The following is a 27,049-nucleotide window of genomic DNA, read 5'->3' on the forward strand; positions in this document are numbered from 1 at the left end:
TCAGCTTAATTAAAAGTGAAATCTTACTGCCCTACTTGTCTTTCCAGGACGCTTTACCCCAAAACAGCACCACAGAATTTACTATGCTGAAACAACGCTCAGATAATCACTCTATCTTTCCATCTTGATATTAGAGCTTTTGAACCCATGAGCCAGTGTCAACAGTCACTAATCAATGTAGGGCTCCTACAGACATCAAGCCCCTGAAGGCCGTGTAAAAACTGATGCTGGGGCAGGGGAAAGTGGACAGTGAGCATGAGAGACCCAAGTTAGTGCTCCTGCTGTGAGAAGGGTTTACTGCAAACTCTAGTGTGTTTGTGCTGTGGGAGCACTGGCGGGCCAGATTGAAAAAAGCCTCCAGGCCAGGCTCTCCTTAGCGTTCCCGCAGCTTGGTCTCAGTGTGCCACCTTGCAAGAAGAGGCTATGTGTGAGACAGTTTTAGGGGACATGAGGACACTGGATGCCATGGGGAAGGTAAAGCTAAGTGTAGAGGTGTGGGATGTAAGACGCAATCCCACAGAAAAACAGGCTTCACTTACTGTGCTACCCATGCAACAACTTGTTTTGAATTTAATAACTGAACAGCTTTTAAATCTATTGCATTTTCATCAGAATAGTGCTCTGTTCCAGGGCACCCTGTGTCTGTTTTAAATACCATGAAGGCTGCACAAAATACTCCAATATTTATATAATAGGTGGGAGTATCAGATGTCATAGGATTACACGTATGTGAGTATTGGCACAGAGAAATGCATGGAGTTTTTCTTTTCTTGCAAGCCTTCCTCTGAGAAAGGTAAACACAGAAGAAGTTAATTTTGTTTTGTTCTTCGTTACTCCTGGACAAATAAAAATGTAAGTTCTCTTTGGAGTATTTGCTTCCCATACAGTTGTTATGATTTTGTAGAGAAATGTTTCCCAAGATTTAATAACATTCTCTAACTCCTTTATAGATACAGCAATGCTCCTAATGTGCCTTCCTTTCATTTTTCTCCCTATGACTCTCCAAACAGAAATTTTCGGGGTTTTATTTTTAATAGTTGAGGGATTGGATTTAACTTGTTTTGTTAGGGAGGTGTATTTTAATACTAGACTGTTTGTTACTGTCAAGAATGATGACATTTATGAACATTATATACACTGCTCTCTACCACAGGCTTACAAATGTGAACATGGTTGTGAGCGAGGTATGTTGCAGATATATCCACAATAACTAAAAGTCTCTGGCTGTAGTCACCTCTGTTAGTGGTATTTAACAGTCAGTGTAGCTGTCAGTTTCTTTGAGATTTATTCTGCAACATGCTCTTCTTGTGCCTGGCAAGTCATCTGTATGAGGAAAATTCAAACAGGGAAAAATGAAATAAAGTTTTCAGATAGAACTAATAAAGTAGCCCTTAAATGGAGAGAAAATAAGAATCAGTGAGTATGGGAAAACAGTGTAGCTCCTCTTCCAGATGTCTGGGTAGTAAGGAGAAGTCAGTCGTACATAAATTTTAGTGAAAGTGATACACAATGCATGTATTCCTTTCCATTGCTTTACTTTTTCCTCCTCTGTTTTGCTATGTTCTTATGGGTAAATCAACAGATACTCTTTTGAAGAACTATTCAGTGTCACCTACGTTTACCTACACGACACAAAGCTAGGATGGAAACCTGCAGCAGAGCTCAACCGCTGGCAGGAGTGTTTAGGAAAGGTGAATGGATGCTGTAATCTTGAAATCCCATCTGGAAGTGTCAGAGTCCAGTGACAGGAGGGCAAGTGCCAGGCCTGCTTTCTCGGGATCTGAATGAAAGTAAGTAGTGAGGGGTCAAAGGTGGAGCTTTTTCTGAGTCATGATAGTTACTACATTAGTTATGCACTGAGGAGGTGATGTCTTGACATTGTTTAATCACTCACTTGTGCCAAATATGTGATGCCAAACACAAAAATTTGAAAATTTGAAAATTTTTGAAATTTGCATTTCTGTAAAAGCAAATTTTGTAATCCCATCTTCATTCAGTTCAACTGCTACAAGTGAGAGAGTGAAAAAGAAAAACAGTCATGCTACACCTATTTACGGCTTTTGGACTTGTAACATAGGATTTATCAAGTATATCTTTAATCACCCAAAATCTAGGTTTCTAGTGTAAAATAGGCAGGCATGCCCTACAGTCAACAGAGGGATAGGCAGCTATGAGCAGCATTTCACTCTGTCTTAAAATAGGTGTCTAAATCATGGAAGTAGACTGTCTGCATTGTCAGTAAAGGGACCCTAGCTGACCAGTTCGGTCAGCAACCAAACTCTCAGACAGCTCAAGGCTAGTGAGAAAATCCCCTTCTTAGTGTGCCTTGTTTAGACCTCAGTGAATAATTCATGGCAAGTAATATACTCTGAGTTTAACCTTCACTTGTGCTCACAGAATGTTCTCCAGTAGGTTGCCACATTTTTAAACAGATGAATTTGTTACCTTTTTTTTAATTTTAATCGCAGTTAATCCAATATCTGTGGATGTCAAGATTTTAGTGAAGAACATGGGGAAATCCACTGTCCGGTTTTGCAAAGTACTGTGCTGTTACACAGATGTAAGCATCCCAGCTAAAATCTGTTTTCTGGTAGTAAAGGTTTTCTTCACCATTTCCAAAAAGACAAAAACATTACTGAAACACATTCAGTTTAGAATATCAGTGGTTGGAGCATACAGCTCTGCTTTTAATGGTAGATTTTTGTTCAACTAAAGATAAAATACAAAAATGTACTTTAATATATAAGATTTTCTAACATATTTAAAATTTAACTGTGTGTGCAAGTTTCCAAGTTGTATATATACTTTTTTGTCTATATCTGCAGTCTTCTCGAAATTGTAATATTCCAAAGTATCTCACAGATGTCTCTGTTTAATCTCCCACTTTTGTGTTTGAGTGGTACTCAGCAGAACTGCCTTATTCTTCTGAACAGTAATGAATGAGGATATATGCCAGAAACTTTGCCCAAAATATTATTTGAGCATTACTCTGAAAGTAGGAGTACTTAGCAGTACTTAACAGTAACTTTCTATGGGACCCAACTTGGTTAGGAAGTCTTTGTAAATGGAATACAGTTCTCATTCACTTTTCCTTAAGGCCACTCTTTTGTTAACAAAAGCAAGAAAAATGTTAGTCTTTACCATTTTTATTCCAAAAGACTGACACACTGCACTTGAGAAACATACCCACTGCTTAACTCTGTCCTGACTTAAATATAAGCCACCTATGTTTATTTTTTAAGCAGTATTTAGCTAAGACATTTTAGTCCAAGTTTCTGTGGAGCAAATAGATGCTAATGAGCTATGAACCCATGAAAAACAGAGGGTATGATGGAAACATCAATAGATTTTCCCTCTAACAGCATAATTACAGCTGTAATTATTGCAGTATGTCAATTTAGAGCTGAGAAGAAGAAAGCAAAACCGTACTTTTATAATAAATGCCATAAATAGAATGCATTGTCATTTTGTTTCATGTGGACAAAGACATGTTTAAATATCCTGTTTTTTCATGGCTTGTTAAAAACAGAAAAAAATAGCCTGACACACTAGGCAGCCTTCACTCAGCTGAAGTCTAAAAATCTCCCATTTGTCCAGTATCTAATTTTAGGCTTCTCACTGATTTCTAGTGATTTAGATAAAGATAGTAGGTATCTTTTATCCCAGCCTTAACCCTAGCCATAACCATAACCCAACAGTCTGACAGCATGAGCTCACAATTTTTTTCCTAGAATGTAATGTTTGTCAGGAAAAATTATTCTCCTTCTAAAAAATCCTCCTGCACATATCTGGCTATATGAATGGGCCTAAAAGATTTAGAAAAAATAGGAGTTTATCCCCCCCCCTTTTTTTTTGAGCTCTAGCAAGTGAAGCTTTACATGGGTACTTGATCTATTGTGATACAGAGCAGAGAGGAATCTCCGTCCCGGGAGTTGCTCAAAACCCAACTGAACATGGTCCTGGACAACCTGCTCTAGGTGACCCTGCTTGAGCAGGGAGTTGGACCAGATAACCTCCAGAGGTCCTTGCCAGCCCCAACTATTCTGTGGTTCAGTGAAAGCTCTATTTCTGCAACCAGTCTATTGGGACTGGTATTGGTCTGTTAGTATTGAATTTTCTAATCTCAGATTGCAGAATTGATGGGATTAAATGGAAGTCTGGCCAGAATAAAGGCAGAGGGACACATTTTGGCTCCAGCATATATTTAAGATACTGGGTTCTGCTGTGTTAGGGAGTGAGGGACTGTAACACCTCTTTCTGAGACGTGCTGCACGTGCCACTCGGTCCAGCTCAGGAAGCAGCACCTGTCAGTCTCCAAGAGTCCCATGGCTGAATGTCCGCGGGTAAAGTGTCATGGCAGAGCAGTGTATCCTCACGTAAGGCTCTCCTCACAGTGCTACCTTTGAGGACTTTTGCACACTTAAGTCTGAGTAAAACATCTGTAGAATGTGTAGTAACTTTATTGTAACCACTTAGCAAATAAAGCGTATTTATTCATAATTCACATAGTTTGAACAGCTGAGTATACATGAGTATAGAAAGAAAATAGATAAATGAAATAGACTATATTTCTTCTGCGTCCTTTGGTTTGCCTTTTTCCATTCTTAACAATTCCGAGAGTTATAATAATTATTATTATTATTTAGTTATTTTACTTATGGAGTTATATATATACCTTTTTCTTCTTTGACAAAGCAGTTCCAGCTGAAAGAGAGTATGCTTTTATGTAGAAATGAAAGGCAGAATTTAATTCTCCTGCATTCCTTCAACACTCTACAAAAGTGTATCTTTGAAATCAATTGTTAGTGTGATCTTCTGAGGTGACAAGAATTATGACAAAAGTTACTTTCTGTAATTCTCTGGCTAATGCTTGTTATAGATGTCTCTTCTATAGCAACACTTGCAGTACTAGTTCTCAAACCCACCCATGAGGGTAAAATAAGAACATCTTGCTAATCTTTTCTGTCCTTCAGTCATGTACTGCAGTTCAGGATATAAGAGGATGAACTAGTATCCCTATACATACACTCCAATGGGGATGGAATACATCTGTTTTATAACCACTCTTAACACTAATAAATGCCAAAAGAACTCCACCCTAATTTCTTTGTTTCATTCCAAACATTATTGTACTTACTATGCTTACATCTAGATCTACAAAAAATAAAAGGAAACTAATCATTCATTAATTCAAGCTCAAAAATTTAACCCCCAGAGAGACTCTAATATCTGGAATTAACCACCCAGGCAAGATCTTCCTAATAACTACTGTTTTCATGGAAAGATGGCTGGGAGGATCTGTACGCCTTGCGATCCCGTTCTCTCCTATGAATTCTGTTCAGATTCACACCTTTCTTCCAGAGATCTGCAATTCACAGATATCCTATTTAATCAACCTAGCAGGCTTCAGCATTTCTCCCAAAGGATAAATAACCATCTCTGCTTTATATTAGAATTGCTGTTCTTTTGGGGTGTACTTAGGCAGAACTAACCCTGTGACTGCAGTTAAACAAAACTACCTGATACGGAGCTTAGCTCTGAGCAATTGTCCCTGTTGTGGAGCAAGTGCTCCCAGGGAATGGAAGGGTTGGGTTCAGATCTCCGTGCATACGTCCTCCTGTACTGAAAACTGCATTTGGTATAACCATGTCACCTGGCAAGCGTATATGATAAAAAGAAAGGAAGGATACAAAGTGTTCACAAGACCAGATACTATGGTAGCAAAGCAATGTTGGGGATAGTCTTGAGCAAATAAGCCTGGTTCCAGGTTTTTAGAGAAGCTATGCTAATCCTATTTCAGCTAAGTTTGTGATGAAACTGAGTTTGCATTTCAAGAAACAGAAGTGTGTAGCATACCTTACATTTGCTAATACGCATTCCAAACAACGTACTTAAACCGTTCATTCTTTACATGTTAAGACTTGATTTTTAGGCTTCCAGGTTTCTTTATCTTCCTTGATACATTGGCAGTGTCCCTCACTCTCCTAAAGTAAAGCATATTTGCTGGAAAGTCCTCAATTTTTCGCTCCAATAAACACAAGAAATGATATCAGCTCTTGCAGGTGTAGCTCACAATCTTAAACTCAATTCTTGCCAAATTAAAGGGACTTTTCACTTTATCTTAAAAAGGAAGATTGTGAATCTATTTCTTCAACTTGTGTAGAACAATAACATTAATAATAACCTGGCACATGTTGCATGTTTTTAGTCCTTTGATGTCCAAATGCTATTCAAAGCAGTATGATATGCATTATCCCTGTTTTACAAATAAGGAAGCCAAAGCTCAGAATGATTAAGCAAATTTTCCAAACTCTCAATACAGAGATGTTCCCAAGCCCGGAACAGAACAAGCAGTCCTGCGCCTTGTACCCTAAGCCATGCTTTTTCCGTTTCATGATACTTTTCAGTTCTGTGTAATGTAACACTGGTTTGCATTCAATTCTTACTAGTTTGAGGCTGAAAAACTAAAATGAAAGCACCCTTAAAGTGGGTTGAATCCTGCACTTTTGTTATTGGTGTTTTGATCACTTCCATATCTTTTCTTCCTTACAGAGTTTGACTATGCAGTCAAAACATCAGCTGTTTGACACATGCAGATAAAACATAGTTTTTCTTGATGCTTTCATTATCAGAGTCAGTAGCAGTACTGAAGTGAAGCACTCCATCTCTTAGTATTCTCTTTATCTCAAAATCTTTCTTTTTCCTATTCTCATTATGCAGTCAACACTTGCCTTAGTTGTGATGGCATAACAAAAGCTCAGTTCAACAGCAGTTTTTATTCTCTTCTCTGTCGCTCCCACTCAAAACAAAGGATTGCAAGAAAGGAAAAGAAATACAGTACTTTTAAGTTACAGAATAAAATGCACAAATCAGATGTTACAAAAGGCTACTGCATTTGTCTCAAATAAATGCTTGCTTTCACATGCAAAAAATATATGTACATATTTAAAAAACTGTACATCTGCTTATAAACGTGCAGAGTACAATAATAAATTATTATATTCTTTTTTATTTGACTTTATGTGCTTATCTGTATATAAGTTACATTTTGGTGTTTTGGGTTTAGTACCATAGCGTGCAATAGCTCTTAATTGTAAAAAGTTGTTCTGGGAAAAACAATCCTCCAATGAACATACGTCCGTTTTCCATCTGCCTACATTTAAGGCTCAGCTCTTATAATTCAGTTGAATGTGATACTGCGATTTCTTCTGCCTACATTTAAGGCTCAGCTCTTATAATTCAGTTGAATGTGATACTGCGATTTCTTATGTCTTTGAGAAGTTTCATTTACTTCTCTTCCTGATGGCTTCTTACTGGGTATTTTAACAATTAATTAATTTATATCACCATGGTGATATACATTTTCCCATTGTTATCAGAGTGGAATGGCCATTTCTTTCTTTATGGCACGCTGTGAGAAATTGAGAGTTCATATGGTTAGACATCCCTCCCCCCACCACTTACCAAGACCTGGGTCCTAAAACAAATGATCTGTCATCTTTCACCAGCAGAGTAGATGGGTATGCTCCTATCTTTATTTAAATCATTGAAAAAGTGACCATTGTATTAATGGTAACAGGACGAGGTTTTATATATGAATTAAAAGCTATTGTTAACTTCTGAATATGCTCTAAAAGTTTTTCTAGAAGCATCTCTAGGAAAGGTTTGTCTTTCTTACACCAACTTTTGAATACCCAGGTTATGTGCAAAAATCTATTCCCATTAATGGAGCTGAGAAGACACAGACACTTTGCAATTGTTCTTACTTTGCACGAGGCTTGCAGGATACCAATCCAGATGAAAAAATGAGGTTTTCTGGTTACTTATTTTTGCTCCATTTTATTCCTCATTTTTTCAAACTCTACCTTTTTTTTTTTTAGTTTCATCAATTTTTAAATCTCACATAAAACTAGCATTCCTTGGAGGATTTTGAGCTCTCCCTTCTACTGATACCTTCTTGGCTTCAGAAAATCTATGCTTCAGGTCGGCACCTGAGGGACAGGCTGTGATCTGACTGCTTGGGATATGTATGGTTGCAGTATAGCAGTCTTCTTGTAGCTAATTAATGTACATCTCATAATGGCTTCCAGTCTGAAGTTGGCAGGCACTCAGAGAACTGAGGTTTATTTCTAAGGAGCCGATGAGGGAGACCAAAAAAGAAAGCTTATTAGCAATAGGCATTAATTAATATTTACCTCCACTGGTGGTCTGCATCTGTATCAGACATTTTTTGGAATCTTTGCACTGAAAAATAGTTTTTGAACCATCAGTACCTTGCATAGTCAGAGGCAGCATCTTGAGTGATATACATTGGAGAACAAAACATCCTGAGATGTCTACTGCGTGACACAGCAGATGTTGTCCTTGAATATTTCATTCCAGGGTAGTACCGTGAGACCATTTAGTCAAATGCTCTAACTTTTTAGTCTGTGCTCCTATACTGATACAGGAATAATTTTGATATATATTTAAATAACCAGACCAACTTAGAAAAAGCTTTAAAAATACCAGCACTTCTATTTCATACTTATTTTGTTTTTCTTCAGGACCTATAACATTTGTTTCAGGAGTAAAACAGATTCAGCAAAAGCCACCAGATTTATGTCCACTCTTATAGACATGTGACCTGCATGGAGACAGACCCAACTGTTATTAAAGGTCTCATGACTGTATGACCCTTCAAGCTAAATTTATCACAGATGCTTTTTCCACTCTTTGAGACTAACTTTTATGATTCCATGGGACACTTCTGTGTTAACCACCAGATGATATTTAAAAGATAGAGCCCAGAAAATATGAAGAACAGAATGCTTAGCATGAAATGTTATTAATATTCTTTCTGCTGTTGTAGAGCACTTTATATGCAGATAGCTGGCAAAAGCCTGGAGGGCAGTTAGTTCTTTCCTGTCGATATATATTGTAGTTCGTAATGCATTTTATGGTACTGTTATAAAATAAAGTGCAAAGGTTCTATAGAGCTTTGCAAACTGTCATCCAGAAAGGGATGAATTTCTTATTTGAGTGAATTATTTGAATTATTCTTATTTGATGAACGTTTTGATATATTATGCATAAACTATTTGCCGTATTTTTTTCTATTTGCCAAGTCTGTATACATGTTATAAATACAAAATTTTGTGCTTTCTTTCATTATTAACCAAGCTGCGCTGCCAGTAATAGGCCGCAACACTTGTAAACACTGTACAAAGGAATGGCTATTATGCATGTAACCACTTGTTGAGCAATAACTCTGCTCTCTCAGCTTAAAAACAATTCCAACACAGTTCAGAGCAAATTCAAAATATATAATTTCAATTGTATTTTCATAGTCCAGTTTTGGGGGGTTCCTTTTTTCCTCTTCTAACAGTGAAATTGCCAAATAAGCTTATGTTAATATTTCCTAAAACAAATTCATTCTCAAAGCTTTTGTGATAAGTTTTTCAAATACAAGTTCAGCTGCTTGTAATGCAGAAGCTATCACAGTCTTTATTATAACAGGAAAAGGTCTCCTTCTGCAGTATGGTAGAGAAGACGTCATGTTAGAGATCTTTTACTGAGGTATTTTGTCCTTCACTGATTTATAACAATAGCTGTCTGTATGTGTGTTTGACTTGAACAGACAAAAAGGAATTTTGTTTTTATTTAACTTCCCCACAGAGTTTTAAATTTCCTTCAGATAGGGAATACTTTCTGTTTTGTGAAGTTAAACAATAGTACTTATTCACAGTATGTAATAGAGGCAAGGGTTAGTAGAAAAAAAAGGGAAGAATTATATTTCTAGGTAAGATTTTCGTTTCCCTGGAATAAAAATCTTTGTTCCTTTCTCGACTCCACAGAGATTAATTTATCTAGCAAGTCTCTAAATGGAAATTCCCTGCCAACTCACTAGTGTAACTATGCTTTACATTCATCTTTTCCTTTCATTTACTGTCCATCGGTAGTGTTCTTTTTTCAGTGTGATTAACCTTTAAACCTGTTGTTATAATACTGCAAGAAAGAGATAGAGACACTTTTCAGCTGCCTTGGTTCCCATGTGACCTACCGGGAGAATAGATTCAAAATAGACTAGTTCCTCCCAGGGCAATACAAGACAGAAGAGAAAAGCACTGTCATTTCCGAACAGCACAGTGCTAGAGTAAATTCAGTGTGAAAAAGGAAGGAGTTGCAGTGTGTTAGATTTCTTCCTTCGGAGCTTGCATTATTACAGGAGAAGGATTTTGGAGGATTTTAGAAAACACTTTGAAATGGAATACTTGGAGAATGAGCTTTATAAGGCCAACTGATGTTTGACTGCTAAAAATACTTGAGGATTTTTTCAAAATGAGCATTGTTATGAAGCCAAGATCCCGATCTACCAGCTCCTTAAGGACTGCCGATGCAATGTGGTAACGTGTTTGGCTTTTTTCTTTCAAGCTTCCCTTCCTATTATGACACACAGACATGTCCCAAGAAAGTGACAGGATTTAATTTTGGTTTGATAGATTCTGCATGGTTGTTGAAGATGTTCAGCTGCTAAGTTTCACAATTAATAGTAAGAAACAAAATTATTTCGCTTTTTCTTATATAATACTATGTATGTAGTATTTTCATAACGAGACCTATTACATAAGATTTTCACATTTGGTAGTCAGTGCCGCTCTCTGCACTTAGGAATACTTTCTAAAATTTTTCAGTAGATTTGTTTCAGTGATAAAGTTATAACCTAAAACTTTCAGCTTTGGAGGCTGGAGGGTAAAATGAAGTTACAGTTTGCATGAGCTATTTTGGGATACGTGCAAATAGTTTTGCTGCATAAACAGACTGACTAGCAGAGGTAGGTGTCCTGGGAGGAGAGAGATTTTATAGTGGCAGAAGTGAGATTGTGCAGTGTTATGCTTTGTGTCTTTCCTCTGCAGTCAGGGCTCAGAGAAGTAGAAGCAGACTGTATTAGTGGTCTGTGTGTATGATTTTCTTGCTAATTTTTCAGTTAGCAGTTGTCAAAGTTCTGTCTTTGGAGTAATTATTTTTCTTGTGAGAACTTTATGCATCATATAGCTTAATAGGCACAGACAGGACAATTTTCTATGAGGCTGATTAGCCTCCCACTTTCTTTTCTCTCTCAATGTTTTTCTTAAAACCACCATCATTTTTATATACTCATAGTAGGCTAATGGTTCAGGACTATGTTTAACTGGAAAATCTGAGTCACTGACATAAAATGATGTATTTTACAATATAATCTTTGTTTAGAATTAAATGGGTGATGTCTTATTGTGAGCTAGAGTAGTAACTATATTACTTTGTAAGCAAATATATCAAGTTAATATAATTGAACTCTAGGCTATTAAAAGCTTTATGTTTCAGACAGTCTTGGTTCTGAGTTAAATCATTCCAAGTTATTTCACTACTACTATTAAAGCAGTTGCTATTTTTTTCCAATTATCCTTTGCTAAAGCCATCTTGTAGTAGAAAGGGAAATCTGTACCCTACTCAAAGTACAGAGTAATCCCAGCTGTTCTCATATGCTGCTGAGGAGGAATTTTGCTGAAATAGCAGTAAGAATTGTTTTTTTTTTTTATTAAAATGCAACAAAGTAACACAAAAGTTAGTGAACTGTATATTGGTAAAGCTGATATTGTATTGATATTACGCTGTGCAAGGTAGTAAAACAATGATGTCTGGAAACGTTATATAATAGGCAGAGTGTCTCCAAATCAGTGTGCTAATACATACAAGCCCTAATTATTATGTACAAATATGCAAAGAAAATCAGTATCTTTTTGATTAATTCTGCCCTTCAGTGATATCTTTTTGACAGCTTCCATCGATTCTTGAAGGAAAAAAAAGAGTTCTTTCAAACAGATAAATCCTCTGAGCTGAGATGTGCAGGCTGATATGACCACTAAGTATTCTGTCTAAAATATCTGCCTGTCTCCCTTTCGTTGCTGCCGCTTTCGGGTAGAGTATTGATCCGGGAGGTGAGAATACAGTTTCTGCTAACTGTGAATTGAGAGTCATGTGCTACCTTGCAATTTAGAAACATTACCTGAGCCCAGGAAGTGGCTCAGGGGAGAGCCTTGAGAGTTGTCTAGATAAGGTAAATGCTTTTCAGTGGCAGCATGGAGCGAAGCCAAGCAAGCCCTGCCCCACTGAGAGACTAGAGGGAAACAGCAACACAGAGGGAGGAAGAGGAGGGGAGGGATGAGGCCCCCCTGCACCTGAACTTCCAGCCCCCCGGGGGAGGTGGCAGCCCAGGCCGCCCCCCAGCCCCTCCACAGCTGCGTCCAGGCGAGATGCCTTCTTGGATCCCGGCTCGGAAGTGACCTGAGCAGTACCGGTTTCCAAAACACCTGCATGACTTCACCTACTCATAAGTGGTTTTAATCCACAGATTTAGGATCCGTGGATCAATGCTGTTTTGTACAGTACTGTTAGGCAGGATACCAACACAGCAGTCTTACCACAATATTAAACAATTCCAAAATGATTAGGCAAAAGCCAGCAGTACCGATCCTGAGTCCTGCTTTGTGGCACCTGTTTGGCTTGATGCAGGCCTGCTGTACACAACCGCTCTCCCGTTCAACCGAAGTGAGGTGATGCTGAGGCTGCAGGCAGGGAGAGCTAGAGCACGAGTTTCTCCTTTCTGTATCTCTTAACTCTCTGTATCAACAGAAGCCACAGCACAGCGATCCTGCTGTGTGTTGGAGGAGGAAGGAAACGAGAGGGAGAGAGAGATGGGACAGTGTAGGAAGAAGGAGAAATCACAGAGGGTTTTTTGGGGGTCCCAGGAGGACAGGGTTGTCCTGAAGTATGAATATCCCATTTGCTAGGGTTTGAGAGAAATGGCCCCAGGATGTCCTTGTACTGCAGTTTCCCGTATAAATAAAGTTCCCATGAGGAACCAAATCCAGACTCCCAACTAGCTGAAACCAGTTTGAGGATGGAAGAGAGTTAATGAGGCAAGGCAGAGAAATCTGTTCTCAGTTCCCTGAAATCACACTGACCCTCTGTCCAAAAGGTGTAAAAATAACTTCACAATATGTGCTGAAATCATGATTGTCTTTTTAGTATGGATATTATGATGCATTCAGATGATATCACCCACTCTTAGTGTGCAGAGACATCCAAGCTAGCTCTGAGGAGGGGCAAATTAGGCCTAGTGGAAAGCTGGGCTGATGCTTGCCCTGTCAAAGTTGGCTGGTTCAGTTAGGGTTGATTGACACTAAGCACTCTATTAAGGTCTGTAGACAAACCTTCTGTTGCTGATGCATCTTTGAAAATTTCATCTGAAATTATAGTCACAGAAGTAGAAGCAGAAGGTTGGATTTTATACAAAATAATGCGGAAGATGACTTATTTAAGGATTATTAACTATTAATTTAATGTTGCTCTGTTCTGCCACTCATTCCTAACCAAGATGTGATTGTGAAGTGAGCAGAATGTTTCTGGGGAATATCTAGAATATGGATAAATGACAGTACAGACTTTTTGGTGAGAGAAGATTGATTTGTCATGTTATTCCTCAGAAGAAATAACAAGGTCGGAGGGAAAATCACTGTAAGATAAAACCTTGGCTCATTTATATGCATTTAAATGAGAATATGGCTCTACTTTCTTGACTATTTGTCACTGAGCTGTAGAGCACCAATGGAAAGGGAATTTATGTTCCACAGAAATGTCCTATTTCTGATTCCCTTTCTTTTGTACCAGAACGAAAAGTTTGAACTTACTGAAAAATTCTATTTTGGAGAACTCAAATAAAATTTTAAAAGTTTAAGAAAGGAATTAACATGCTGGTGAGTCAAACAAATAGCCATGGTTGTTGGACAAGATAGGGCTCATTAGCTAGGAAACATGCAGCTGATCAGGTATTAGAAGTTCATTATTTTTTCGTGATGTGGACAATTAGGCCAAAGATCTAATACATCCAGAAGTAGTGTCAGCTTTTTGCCCACAATACTTTCTGCAGCCTACGTGGTGTGTCTAGATGATAGCTATCTGTTTACCTTGTGGCTTGGCCTTCCCTGTCTTCATTTATTTTTATAACATACACCAATTCCTGCTTCCCTGGTTTTTGGAGTTTACAGTTGGCTGATCTGCGAAGAGCATATCGCAGCCTCCCTGGTGTCTCATAGAGCAGAGGCCTTCTAGGATTCTGTTTGTGTAGAACACTTTATCCAGCCTTATTTAACTCCAAAACTGGGTGATGTTTGTCTGTGGTATCATTCAGTTTGGAAGATTGGGAATTACTGAAGGATGTTGTCATGTATGACTTACTCAGTCTAAAAGGCTGTTTGGTAAAACATATGTATAGATAAGTAGAACAATACTGATCTTTTGGATGAGCTTTTCATGATTTTACCCTTAATGTGTAGATCACAAGGGAGATTCTGAGTAAAATTTTTATTGAGAGCGGACAAGGCAACAACTGTGGTATCCATTCAGTGGACAGTATTGTTTCTGGAGCTGAAGTACTAGCGCAGAGTGATGGGGTGAGATCCCACTGCGCAGCCCCGCGCAGCTGCACTGGCTTCCCGACTTAAAGGCACCACAAAGTAGAACTATGCCATGAACATGACCTGCCCTCTGGAGCCTTTGACAGGATGAACATGTGGCTATATCACATGGGCTATCCCAAAATAGTTCAGATCACTTGGTGCTGGCAAGCCCATTGCCAGTGTTATGGTGGTGGAGATATATAATAAATACTATTGAAAGAGTCACATACCTCTAGGTTATTGGCATCAGGCCTATGTCTGAAATAATTGCTGACTTTCAGACTGAGAATCTCAGTGCTGGGGAGATCAGCAGCAAAATAGGATATTTGTGAAGGAATCAGCAAATACGCTGACTTGAATGAGAGGTACACTTTTGTCTATAGGACAGAGAACAGTATATAAACATAACTGAGAATCATATTAACAGCATGCACACTGCCAGGCTGTTGAAGAAATCAGGCTTTTATATCTCTGGGCAAGATGAATCTCTTTTCCTCTCCAGTATTACAGTCATCTGTGGGAGATGGGAGTCTGTTGTCACCATGGGAGATCACTACCTGTCCCTTGCTGTCATAGCTTATGCAACCACTCTTGAATAAAAGAGGATTGGGAACTCATATAATTTTCAACGACATGTTTAATAGCTGAAGGGGCAGAATACAGTGCTCAAAGCAAGCTGCACAGTGTCCAAACTCATGGGGATGCTGAAGTACCAAATACCGTGTCCAGAACTGGGGAGTTTCTGAATGGTGAACAAAGCCTGCAAGCTGGAGATGACCTTTCCTACATGAAGTCAGACTTTGGTGGAATTCATAGCTGACTTCAGTTAGCTACATATGCCTTCATAAGCAGTACGGGCCTCAAATGAAGGCCAGGGAAATTTGAGGTGGTATATATTCTGCCAGCGTCAGTGCTAATGAGGAAGCCTGTATAGTCACTGTTAGTTTACACATTGTAGTATGTTAAATACTGGTATTTTTGCAAAATGAAACAGGGACACAAATGTCATTTTGTCTTCTGAATTAGGTGTGGCATTTGAATTAATCAGGTGTCATGTTTTCTAACAATATAAGAAATGTCCTACTGGGCCCAACTAGTGGTCTACCTAGCTTAGTTTCTGTCTTCATCAGTGGCAAAAGGAGAACAGAAAAATCTGTCCAACTTCTGCAGTCCATTCCTATCATATTGCCCAGCATCCACAAGTGTATATTAGGGATATGAACGGGTTCTTCCTTGCCTGTTCCCTTTAGAGTCCATTTATTTATCTGTTGTCTATGAATTTGTCTCGTCTCTTTTTAGAATTTGCTGATACTGTCTTCCTTCACAGCTTTTTGGTAGCCTTACCTACTTTGTAAAGATGACCTTCTTTACTGAGCTTTACTGAGCTGAGGACATGAGCTTTGACCTCATGTCCTACTAGTTTCAACAAGTGTCCCTTAGTTCTGTCATTGTGGAATTTGGTGAAACACTTTGTATTCACTTTATCCACCAACTTCATGGTTTTGTAAACCTCAGTCATAACCTCCTCAGCCTTTTTCTGTCGAGCCATCTTAGATTTTCCTAATAAGGCAGCTGCTCTATCCCTTGGTCATTTTAGCTGCCCTTTTCTGTATCTCCTTGAACACCAGTGTGTACTTCTTGAACTGTAGAGAGATCAGATTGCACACATTATTCAGGATGTGGGCACACCGAGGTTTTTATATAGTGGCAAAATTATGCCTGCTTTTTTTCTCAGTACCCTGACTGATGATACCCAACATACTGTTAGCTTTTTTGGCTGCCACTGCAAATTGAGTCAGTGATTTCAGAGAATTCTTTTACTGATTTTTTGTGCCAATAAAATCTTTTGGCATGGTCACATCTCTGCATTTTTTTACGGCAAGAAGTATTAGCCTTGCCAACACAAAATCCAAGTATTTTAACATGAATGTGAAAAGAACCGCTATCTACAAATAATAAATGTTTTTTAAACAAACAATAATATCACAAAACATGCCAAATAAAACTTCAAAATGTAAAGTTTGACTCCGGCAAAGAAAGGGCACTTCCTCAGAGACATTCTCTTTCAAGCAACATTAATCTATCTAGGAAAACATACAGGATATTCTTTCCTCACTGCATGCAAGTACATGATGTAGTTCTCTGCCACTCTGTATAGTGTACAAACAAGCCACTCTCAATTTGCCTGAGGATACAAGCTCGTCTTTACAGCCCCGTTCATTCTCATACCTTCTTGTGCACATATGTATAGAATCAGGTCGTGGATAAAGCTCCACTACAATTTAGCTGGGCCAGTAGGCCAGTGGGATTGAGGTACTTTAATTTCAATCCCCAGCGTCACATAAGGAGTAGTGTGGCTGGCTCCGTGGGCAGCTGACTTGACAGCTCAGCTTGCATAACCAGAAGTTCATATACAGCTGGATCAACTGAGGATAAGAGTTAGCCCAAAAGCCACATTCTGGATCAATCCTGAGATACCATAAAGAAGTGCCCTCCCTTTTATTCACTTCCATTACATCATGGCTATTTAGTTTGTTGAACTTTCTGTGAGATTGTTGCATTAAAGAAAAGGAAAGAGCAGATTGGCTCAGAAGTATGAATAACTGACTTTTTTTGTCAGAGATGTGAAAATAAATTCATCTCAGATCAGTTATTTCAGTAATTTCATTTTACATTATTTTCATTTCAGTTTTTAAAATTATTATTAGAATTAGCTATTTGAAGAAAATATCATGTCAAACTAGAAAAAAGATTTTTATTTTGATAAAAAATATTTTTGACAATTTTGAAAATTATCCTTAAATCTCTTCTAATACAATAATTTTCCTGCAAAAGGTTTCTGCTTTGATGCAATATTTTTCTATTATCAAAAATTGTCAAGAAATTCCCATGAGTAACTATATGAGAACCTACAAACAGATAGCTCTAAAATTCTCTTGCAGCTGAAAGAGAAGTTACAAGAAAAAATCATATGCAAATCTAATCCATTAGCAATCAGGGTATGTTTTCTTTCAAGCAGCCATAAAATGTATCAAAGAAAGAAGGACATAGATGATACATACACAGATGCTGCAAGGACTTGCAAGCTGGTGCTAGCTTTGCCCGCTTTGGACCTGAAGGGATGATGCTGTACAGAGGCTCATTAGCCCTACACCACACTGCTGTGGCTATGCTGCTTTCTGAACCCAAATGATTATCTCCACGTGGTGCTGTACTGCATCTCATAGCTTCTGCCACCATCCACCCACACAAACATCAAGGCAGATTCCGAAAAGTACTTTTAGGAAATTCTCTGCCAGAGGTATATATGTAGAAAAACCAGCCAATCGCTGCAAAAGCTCCTTGGCTGCAGTGCCGAAGCATCCCATCCGTAAGGTCAGTTACCTAAGATCACCTTCATTCCTAGAACTCTATGTTCATAATTATTTCTACTGTCCAGAGACATTTCTATATTTAATGATTCGGATCTTTCATGCAGTAGTCATTTGACATGTGATGTTTCCTTGACTTAACCAACTGCTATTTTCCTCTTATCATACCTTTATACATTTACCTTACTATATGGGTCCCATCTCCATAAGTATAGGCTACTTTTACTTCCGCCCCATTTTTCTTTTGCGCTTCTTCTATCTTTCTCATTTGCATTTAAATCTTACTTTCTACCTGAGTTTGAAATAACCCTCCTAATTAGCATGCGTCATGAAAATTAGCCTTTGTGATGCTGCAGCAAAACAATTTTCAAAATTTTATCTTGATTTCATGAAAAAAAAAAGCCTTGGCTTCCTTTTTTGTCTTTCAAAACCTCCAGATATAAAATATGTATTTATATGCCTAAAACTGAGCAATCACATAATTGTGTTATTGCAGCTTTCATCCTTCCTTGTTCAACCTCTCCTACACTGTTTGTCATCTTTATTACTGTATCACAAATCTAGCTATGTTGTAAATGCTTTGTTTGTGAGCTGTGTCTTTCAGTTTCTTTAAAAAGCATCTGCAATACTCTGAGATGCTATAAAATAATAAATATTGTGTGATAAAAGAGCAGTGAAGCCTACCAGTGGTGCTAATCAAAGGATCAAGAACAAGACCTAAATTACTAGAGGTGGTTAAGTAATAAAAATAAGTGATTTGGTGCATTACCGTTTCTAACAGATCATCTTATGGAATTTCCCTAATAAAAGTTTCACTTTAAATTCTATTTTATTAACATACAAATCACCAGATACTTTAAAAATGATTATAAAGGCATTGCATTACACATTGGGAAACTATCTTTAAGTAGATTTATTTTAATAACAGCTTAATCCTTTTTGTTTATTGGCAGTTTAGGCACATGATGCCTGTAGACTTGCACAAATGTGCTTTTGTGGCTGTATACTACAACTTCCACTTTCATTTTTTGTATCTCTGCATTTTTCCAGGTGTTCCAGGTGTGCTAAAAATTTGTGATCTAGTGCTCACAAGCTATGTTTCTTCTTTTTTGAAGTAAGAAGCCAAATCAAGTGTTATGATGTCTGTACTGCTTGTAGTGTGTATGACCAAATGAAGGACTTCAGGCTTCGATAAGTGACCGCCTTTGTTTTAGCAGTTTATAGTCCTGTGGCTGTCATCTCAAAGGAACTATCCCATAGTGTGTCTGAATTAAATGGTATACATAAATACTGTTTTCTTTTTCCCATCCTAACATATATTTTGGTTAAGACTTTTTCATTTACAAAAATCTACCAACTGCTGTTATTTTCTACTTGGCATAGCTCCAGACATTTTTATATAAACCTAAGTCTCATAGTTGTGTGAAATTCTCAGCTCTTACATTTAAAAAAATTGTATTTTAATGGTGATAGAAAGGGTTGTAAATTTGAATTCAAAGGTTCAAACATTAAAAGGTGAAGAGTAAGAAAAAATGTTACTTGTTTTTAAAATCTCACAGTTCTAAAGACAGCCTCGTCATTTTGCAGTACTTAGAGTTGGTTGAATACACAAAAGAAAATTAAAGAAACATGTATGTCTTATTATATTCACATACACAGGCTGCATGCCAAAATCTCCATGTGGGCAAGAACTGTGCTAGAGTTGCGTGGGGGGCCATGCCATCTTCTCGGCGTTGCCCTCTGTCGTCGGTGCTAGGACTGAGCAGGCAGTCGGGTCACAGGCAGGTAGGCGTCACCCATGCTCCCACTGCCAGGGCCAAAACTGCTCTTCAGTCCTCGGGCTCAGACAGCCCTCTTGCTAGATATAAAACATATCCACAACATGGGAGATGATACACTGACAAGTTTTCACCCATGTTTATACAGACAGTAGAGAAAACGTGTGCGTCTAGCGGGCCATTCAGAAGGTCTGAGGCGACGCACTGAAACGCGGGCTCAAGGCTCTCCTCTGAATTGTCTCTCCAGTGACTACCTAGGGACCCTAACTTCCAAATTGAGACATCTATCAAAATACGTGCTGTAAATCTTCCCCACATGATTTCTAAACAAAGCATTTTTAAAGTTTTTCCAAGTGTATTAGCAACTTTTTAGAGAACAAAAAGATCCTTTTGTTTTGTTTATTTGCCTTTTTTTCTTGATTTGTGTGTATATTTACTTCTCATATGTTTTGTATAAAGATGGTATGATAAGGCCATTATCTGTTGAGGTTATAGTGCACATAGGAAAAAGGAAATACAGAGGAAGGATGTCTGATAGACTGAAAAGCCATTTCACAAACCCTGGATGAATCTTGCACAATTCCTGTGTACAGATTTTCATCAGTTTTAGTCTGTTATGTCTGAAGCTGCATAAAAAAATTGTTAGTAGGCATAGCCCTGTCTTATAGACAGAAATATGCTGAATTAAATATGAATATTTAAAAGTTAGAAGGGCTGCACTTGCAGTAAGAGTGTAAGACAACTATTTAAGCTAACCCTGGCAGATTCAGTATGGTAAAACCGGGCATGTTAATTTACGACAAGTAAAAATGTCGAGTCACAGAAGAACAGCAGTAAATGATCTTCTCAGGGTATCTGTCTGTGGGTACGCGTTTGGGTTATACTGGTCATCAGACACCTGTGAGTATTAGAGGCCATATTAGTTCCTGTAGTCGTCATCATTCTTGTGCACATTTTTGGGTACCGCTAGAAACACACACAACTTTGACCTAAGGTCGGTGGCGGAAAGGAAACAATAACACAAACTCTTTTAGGTGGGAAATGGAACGAAGGCCCTGAAGGGATCCCTTGCTTATGCTGCAGAACCAAGTCCATTTTCCACCTACTTCCATTGTAACCCAAGTTTCCTTACAAGCATGATTAGTGACGCTGAAAGCAATTAAAAACACACAAAGGACTGCTCCGCTTGAGCGTGCTGCTGTGGCATACAGCTGGCAAGCAGTGTCCAGCTAGTCAGCTAGGCCGAAAGAGACACTCAGTGCGATGCTGGTAATGCTGCCAAATGACGTTCAGATCTTCGTCATGTCTCCTTCAGTTTTACATTACGGTACCCTTAAAATAGTACTGAATTCTGAAGTTGAAATATCCTCCAATTATACAATAATTTAATTTCCCACTTCTCTTATTATCTCTTGCCAATCATTAAACCACCTGGATGTTGAACAATTCATTCAGCGCAGGCTGCTATTTCAAATAGACTCTGCTCAGGCAGTTCCTGGCTTCTTGTTTACTTGGGAACAAATCTTCCGTCAGTTAAATGGAAGAAACGCCAGGCTGTAAATTATGCAAATGATTGTTTACAGCAGCAGACAATTGGGTTTGGATTTCTCTTCCTTCCTGCCTCCTATTCTGCTTCTTGCTTCTTTCTTCTCTAATTCCTTTGGATTTATCCTCTCATATACACTGTTCCACAGTTTTTTTCAGAGATTCTTAAAAAGTCAAGCTAGAATGGATCGTGTTCTTCCAACAAAATAGGACTGAAAAGAGGAATTTTGTGTGTGTCAGGAGCTATTATGATTTGTTGCTTTTGAGGCTGGAGAACAGTGATGTTGCTCTAGCTTCTCTTCTGTGTCTTTTCTATAATATAAAACTCAATATGAATCATAAACTGAGATAGTAGATGGGTGCCTTTTGGGTGGCAAAGAAACATCCTCCTTAAATCCTTTGGCTGCTTTTTGGTTTGCATAATGATCATTTGGGCTGTCCCCTAATTATTTAGGATTGTAAATACATTTTTACATTACCTTTCATAACTTAAGTTCTTTCTTTGTGCTTTAGCAAGTAGACTTTTAAAATTTTAAATTTAGTATTCCCCCCTTAGCAGTACACGACACAAAAAGAAACTGTATTGTAAGTATCCTGGAAAACAAAGTTTCAGCATTATTTCTCATTGTTCAGTGCCTTTTTGCTAGCTATTCCACAATCTCTGGAAGACAGTCAGTGCCCAAAGAGCCGACCATACTGTTACTTTCTCCCCCTCTTTATTGTGCTCACATGCCCATTTCATACTGTGGCCTGTCTGAAGTGGTAGAAGTTCCCAACTTGCCAATATAACAATAGAGGAGATATTGGTGATTTAGGACCTGAGTATAGTAAGGATAATTTGCTTTAGACACATACACACTAATCTTTGAATACAAGCAAAAAGAGAGAAATTTTATCAGCCCCACTCAAAAATCTGAGGCCAGTACCGCTGGCGGTTTACCAGGAAAGGCCTGTGATACTACTCGTTCGTGTGTACCGAGATACCAAGGAAATCTGACAAGAATCAAGGAGATACACAAAAAAAATTACAATATTCAAGTGAAAACATACACGGCATAAGGAATATTTTTAAAGTTACAATATTTTTGGTAAGCAGGTAAGAGTGGACCAAAGCCAGTGGGAACCCCTGGTTCAAACCTTGCTGATGATCAGTTTTAGGCACTGCAACTGTATAATTAATTATTTTTAAAGTGTACAACCTGCTCTGTGTTATGAAGCTAACTGGTTGCATACCTTTCTTTTAATGAGCTAAAGCTTGACAGTGATGTTGCCTTAGTGATACTGTGTCTGTGGCCTTTCCAGACTAGTCTGCAGAAGTTTATTTCTTCATGTATCCTCTTGGAAACCCTGGCTAGGCCGACGTGTGCTGGCCTTTGTCTTAACGTCCGGCTTCTCCCATGATACTCAGCTCAGCGCCGTCTGTGCTGAATGCTGTGCGCTTCAAGAAAGGAGCATGCTAGCCTGAGTTTCACTGCGACCGATGTGACCAGTTCGGTTAGATGCCATGTATAGTCCAGGACATTTGAGAAAATGCATAAAGAAGTGACTCAGTCAATTTTGGCACAAGAACTGTTTTTATGCCTAGTAACGCTGTGACTAGTGGCGTAATTGCTGACATGTGTTTTCCATTCTTTAAAGGCCAGAGATTTGAGCTGGACAAATGTTATGAAGAATTCTTTGGATCCCTGGGAGTAGTGGTGGTGTCAGCCTTCGTAAAATCTTAACGTTTGTGCCAACACAAATACCACAATCACCTATTAAAATGATTTTATCTCTTATGATTACGTTCCTTCTGGTACAGGCCAGTTTATAACTTACGTGCTTGCTGTTAAACAGCACGTGCATACATACCACTTCCAAATGAGACCGACTTTCAGCTCTATAGGGCTAAGTTTCCATAAAGTCCTTACTCATATTTATCAGCAATGCCATCATTTGTCTTTGATTCATAGATAGTGATTACAGTCACATTTTTGGCAGGCAGGGCATTCACAGCTGTGAAGCAATGTATTATTCTTCTTGGAATTTCCATTCTTGGAAAATGCTGGAAATGAATGACTAGGAAATGACATTTTGTAAAGCTATCACAGCTTTTGATCTTGTCCAAGCAGTTTCTCCTCCCCCAGAAGAAATGCATTCTCCCCTCTGTCTGTAAGATGACCTTCATTTGTTAATATTATTTAACTTACGGCTTTGTGACTGATACTGCGCATTTGCAACTTCTCATAATTGTTCATTTCAACAGTAAAATGTAATTTTGTATTTATGCTATCAGTATCATTACATGCTTTTAAGTGAGTGGGAAGGAAGCATTTTTCAGTTACTAGTACCTAATTCTTTAGAACATTTTGCTTACTCAACTAAAGTCTGTTAATTTCCTAACCAGTAGTTACTTTCTTACTGGTTCCTAATAGTAGAAATGAGAAGTCCAGTATTGTCCTGTGTAATTGAAAGCAAAATACTGTAAGTCTTTCATCCTTAAGATGGACCAGCTGTTCTCTCTGCTTACTTTAGTTTGTATGTTCCAGATACTGATTGTGGTAATATTGGGGCTTTTGCTTCAAAATAAGAATTTATTTTTATTTATTTATTCAGTGGCATTTAGAAATCCAAAATGAAGAACAATTTATTTTCCAGTTCAAAACTGAAAGACAAATTTCAAAGAAGAAAATAGTATGCATGTCTGCTTAAGTGGCTATCCTTTTTAATGTATGTACGTCTCTCTCATGGATGGGCAGGTTCTGTGGGCAGAGAGCCATGCCTGGAGGGGGGAAAAAAGAATCGTACAGGAAAATCTGTACTGTCAAGGCTTAGTTTAGGCAGAGTTGCCGGATTCACAGGAGGAGAAGCGTGCCAGTGTGCTGGCCTGGTAGGGCTATGTAGCAGAGTGCCAAGCACAGATTTGGTCACTGCCAGGTTTCAGTCCTTTAGACTTCAGTAGTGTTTAATCTGTTGCAATAATTACTATTGTTTAGCATTTATTTTATTCTATGATACCTTTTTTCATTCTGAAATCAAAATAATCTGATTTCACCTGAAAAATGAGTTTATAATGATTATCTGCACCTTACGGAAGAGCACAGACTGCAGAGGAAAAAAATGTATTAAAAAACAAATTCTGACTGACTTCTGGCCTGAGGCAAAAATGATTTTTTTTTCTTTTCCAAAACTTTTCATAAAACTTCTTATAATAAAATCTTTGGTGAGGTTTTTTTTTTCCCCCCTTCTCTCCTTCTTTTCCATTTGCTACTAAATGTTATGTAAATACTAGGTCTCATGTCTTCCCCTAGTCCCTTTTTAATGGTGGAAAGGTTGTGGAAAGTTAAAGTACTAAAACAGATAAATAAGCAAGTCTCTCCTTCCTTCTATTCTTCATATTTCTTCAACTGTTTCCTATGAGAAAAAAAGTAAAATTTCTAAATTTCTCCCTTTCTCCCAAAAATCCACTTTTGCTAGGTTCTTGAAGAACAATCTTTCTCATATTAGCACCACTAATACTGCTACTCCCAGTAATACTAATTTTAGGCCTTATTAAGTCTCTTTTTTTTATGAGTGGATCTCTAGGCACTTTACAAAGTATCCATTTTGCAGGAAGGGAAATGGAAGCACAGAAGGGGATAAAATGATTCACTCAGGATGACTCACCCGATGAAAGAACTGGTTTTGTATCCTATTATCCCACTTCATTCCTGCAGAGGAAAAGACTGAAATGAATAATTTCCTGATAGCTTATAGAGTAAAATATGTGTTCCTTACTCAGCTGCCTAGAGGGCCCCATGTCTGTCTAAGGTTTCTCAGCTACTATTTTCTTTTCCACACCAAACCAAAGACTCTGATAGGAATTTTGCTCCGGAACCACTGGTATACATGCTGGTTGACTGTGCATGTATAATTGTGTCAGCTGAGGAGGGAGGGTGTCCGCATGTGTGACAGGCTTGTCAGGGCTTTGGACATGCAGACTGAGTTTTGCTGAAAAGAACTGCTTAGAAGGCAGCTTTACATTTGGCAAAATTATTGATTTGACTGGGAACACTTCAGAGGGTGAAATAACCAGATCTCAATGAAAAAAAAAGATCTAGACAAAGCTCGTTCCAAAAGCAACAACATTATACTTTCATTTTTCAGCTGTACCCACTAGTACTAAAAGCTGGCATTTCTGCTTTTCTGTCTGTTGCATTGCACATTTTGTAATGTTTCCAAAGTCATATAATCACCTCCGTGGCGCCAGCAATTATGGCATGTCCTGCCCCAATTTTAGTAATGACATCGGTATCAAGAAAATAGACTTTTGGAATCAAGTTGTCAAACACCTTTTTTTGCACAGAGTAAAATAAGGCATACACAATTTTCCCTGAAAAGTGGAAATTACTTAATTCAGGAGACTTTTTTTTTGCCTTTGATTTGGATTTGTTTTTTCTATTTGTAAACAGATGTCATTTTAATAATCATTTTATTCTAACTAACTCTGTAGTTTAAGTGTTATCATTTGACCAGACTTTGTAATGCTTTTAGTAGTGTGACTACCCAGTGCTTTGGTGTTAGGGGAAGGCTGCAGAATCAAGTGAGGAAGGAGGGAAGGCAGCAGTGCTTTGCCTGATCTAGCATGGCAGCAGAGAAGCAGGTCCAGCTGGGAGGATGGGTGCTGGATCAGCACAGCAGCAAGCAAGCAATCTGCTCCCCCCCAACACTCATTCTCTGGAATTGGCTTGAATTTACAAATAGCTTCATATTGATGGGAAAAGCCTGAGTTGTCTTTGTATGTATTGATAGGTCTGTAAGTGCATATTTCTATATGTGGCAGACTGAGTTGTAAATATTTGTAAAACACTTTGGTATCACTTTGTAAGAGGAATGCTTGATTTGGTTTTGCAATATACCGTAATTTTTAACAGCTTTGTCTTTCCAGACCACTCACATTTATTTAAAAAGTGTATTTTTTAAGTTCCTGTTTCAGCCTACCCCATCAGATCTGCTCCTGACTTCGTTTAATACTGGGAAAAAATGCCATTCAGTAGCTAGTTCTTATAGGACAACTGAACGTACATTTATAGGATCATATTTAAAGGAACTGCCTTAGCACTGTTTTAACTGAAGAGTGAATCAGTGTAAACTGATACTTTTGCTACTATATTCCTCAACAGAGAAAGAATCATTTCTTTAGTGTGATGTGCTTGGTCCTGTGTGGGGCATGAGAATACTGCAGCACCTAGAGTTTTGTTTTATCTTGTTTCAAGTTCATTTAGGAATAGTTCTTGAGAACTTGTAGACTGCTGATTTAGGTATTTCATCAAATTAAAGTTGCTTAATTTATGTAGTAATTTTACACCTGATAATATGTTCTCTATTTTGTCAAAGCCCTGCATTGATGGCTTTAGAGCTTCTGTTCATAGAGTCCAACAGTCATGTGCAGAATAGGGATCTTACTCTTAGTAAGAGAAACTTTGCACACAGTATAGGAACACAAAGGATTTAAGTTAGAAAATGCTTATATTATGATGGTAGTTAATCATAATGAGATTATGAATGAGGTGTTCCAAGGATCTTGAAGTCAGTAAAATATGAGGTTAATCAAATGTGCGTGATATACAAAATGGAATTCGCTCTTACTATATATACTAACCATTAGAAAGCAAGTCTGCAACATTACATTTGAAGTCTGAACTCTGACGGTCTACTGGTAATAGCTGTCGATGGTTTTTCAGTATGCTGACAAAAAAAATAGGAGAAAAACAATGGGAAAGGCAAGAGTTTAGGTAAATAAGGGCTTTTATAAATGCAGTATATTACTGTAATAATTGATGAGAAAGCATCTCTCCAACATATGCACAAACATATACATAATAACCTCATATGCTCATTATTGCAGTTGAAAAGGCGC

General features: G+C 38.1%; 1 protein-coding gene across 5 annotated transcripts in view; it reads left to right on the plus strand.

The window, feature by feature from the left end:
- The window catches only part of LOC112995758 (3',5'-cyclic-AMP phosphodiesterase 4D), a 604,531-nt gene that overhangs the window by 439,940 nt on the left and 137,542 nt on the right, over positions 1-27,049 (plus strand). The window contains exon 1 of one of the 5 annotated variants that reach the window (XM_064500991.1): positions 10,097-10,385. The exons of the other annotated variants lie outside the window; for them this stretch is intronic. Within the exon in view, the coding sequence (XP_064357061.1) occupies positions 10,321-10,385 (65 nt within the window). The 5' untranslated portion in view covers positions 10,097-10,320. Of the gene's footprint in view, positions 1-10,096; positions 10,386-27,049 lie in introns of those variants that run through there. 5 annotated transcript variants of the gene reach the window in all.

This window comes from Dromaius novaehollandiae, chromosome W (assembly GCF_036370855.1).
Source record: "Dromaius novaehollandiae isolate bDroNov1 chromosome W, bDroNov1.hap1, whole genome shotgun sequence".
NCBI classification, from domain to species: Eukaryota; Metazoa; Chordata; class Aves; order Casuariiformes; family Dromaiidae; genus Dromaius; species Dromaius novaehollandiae.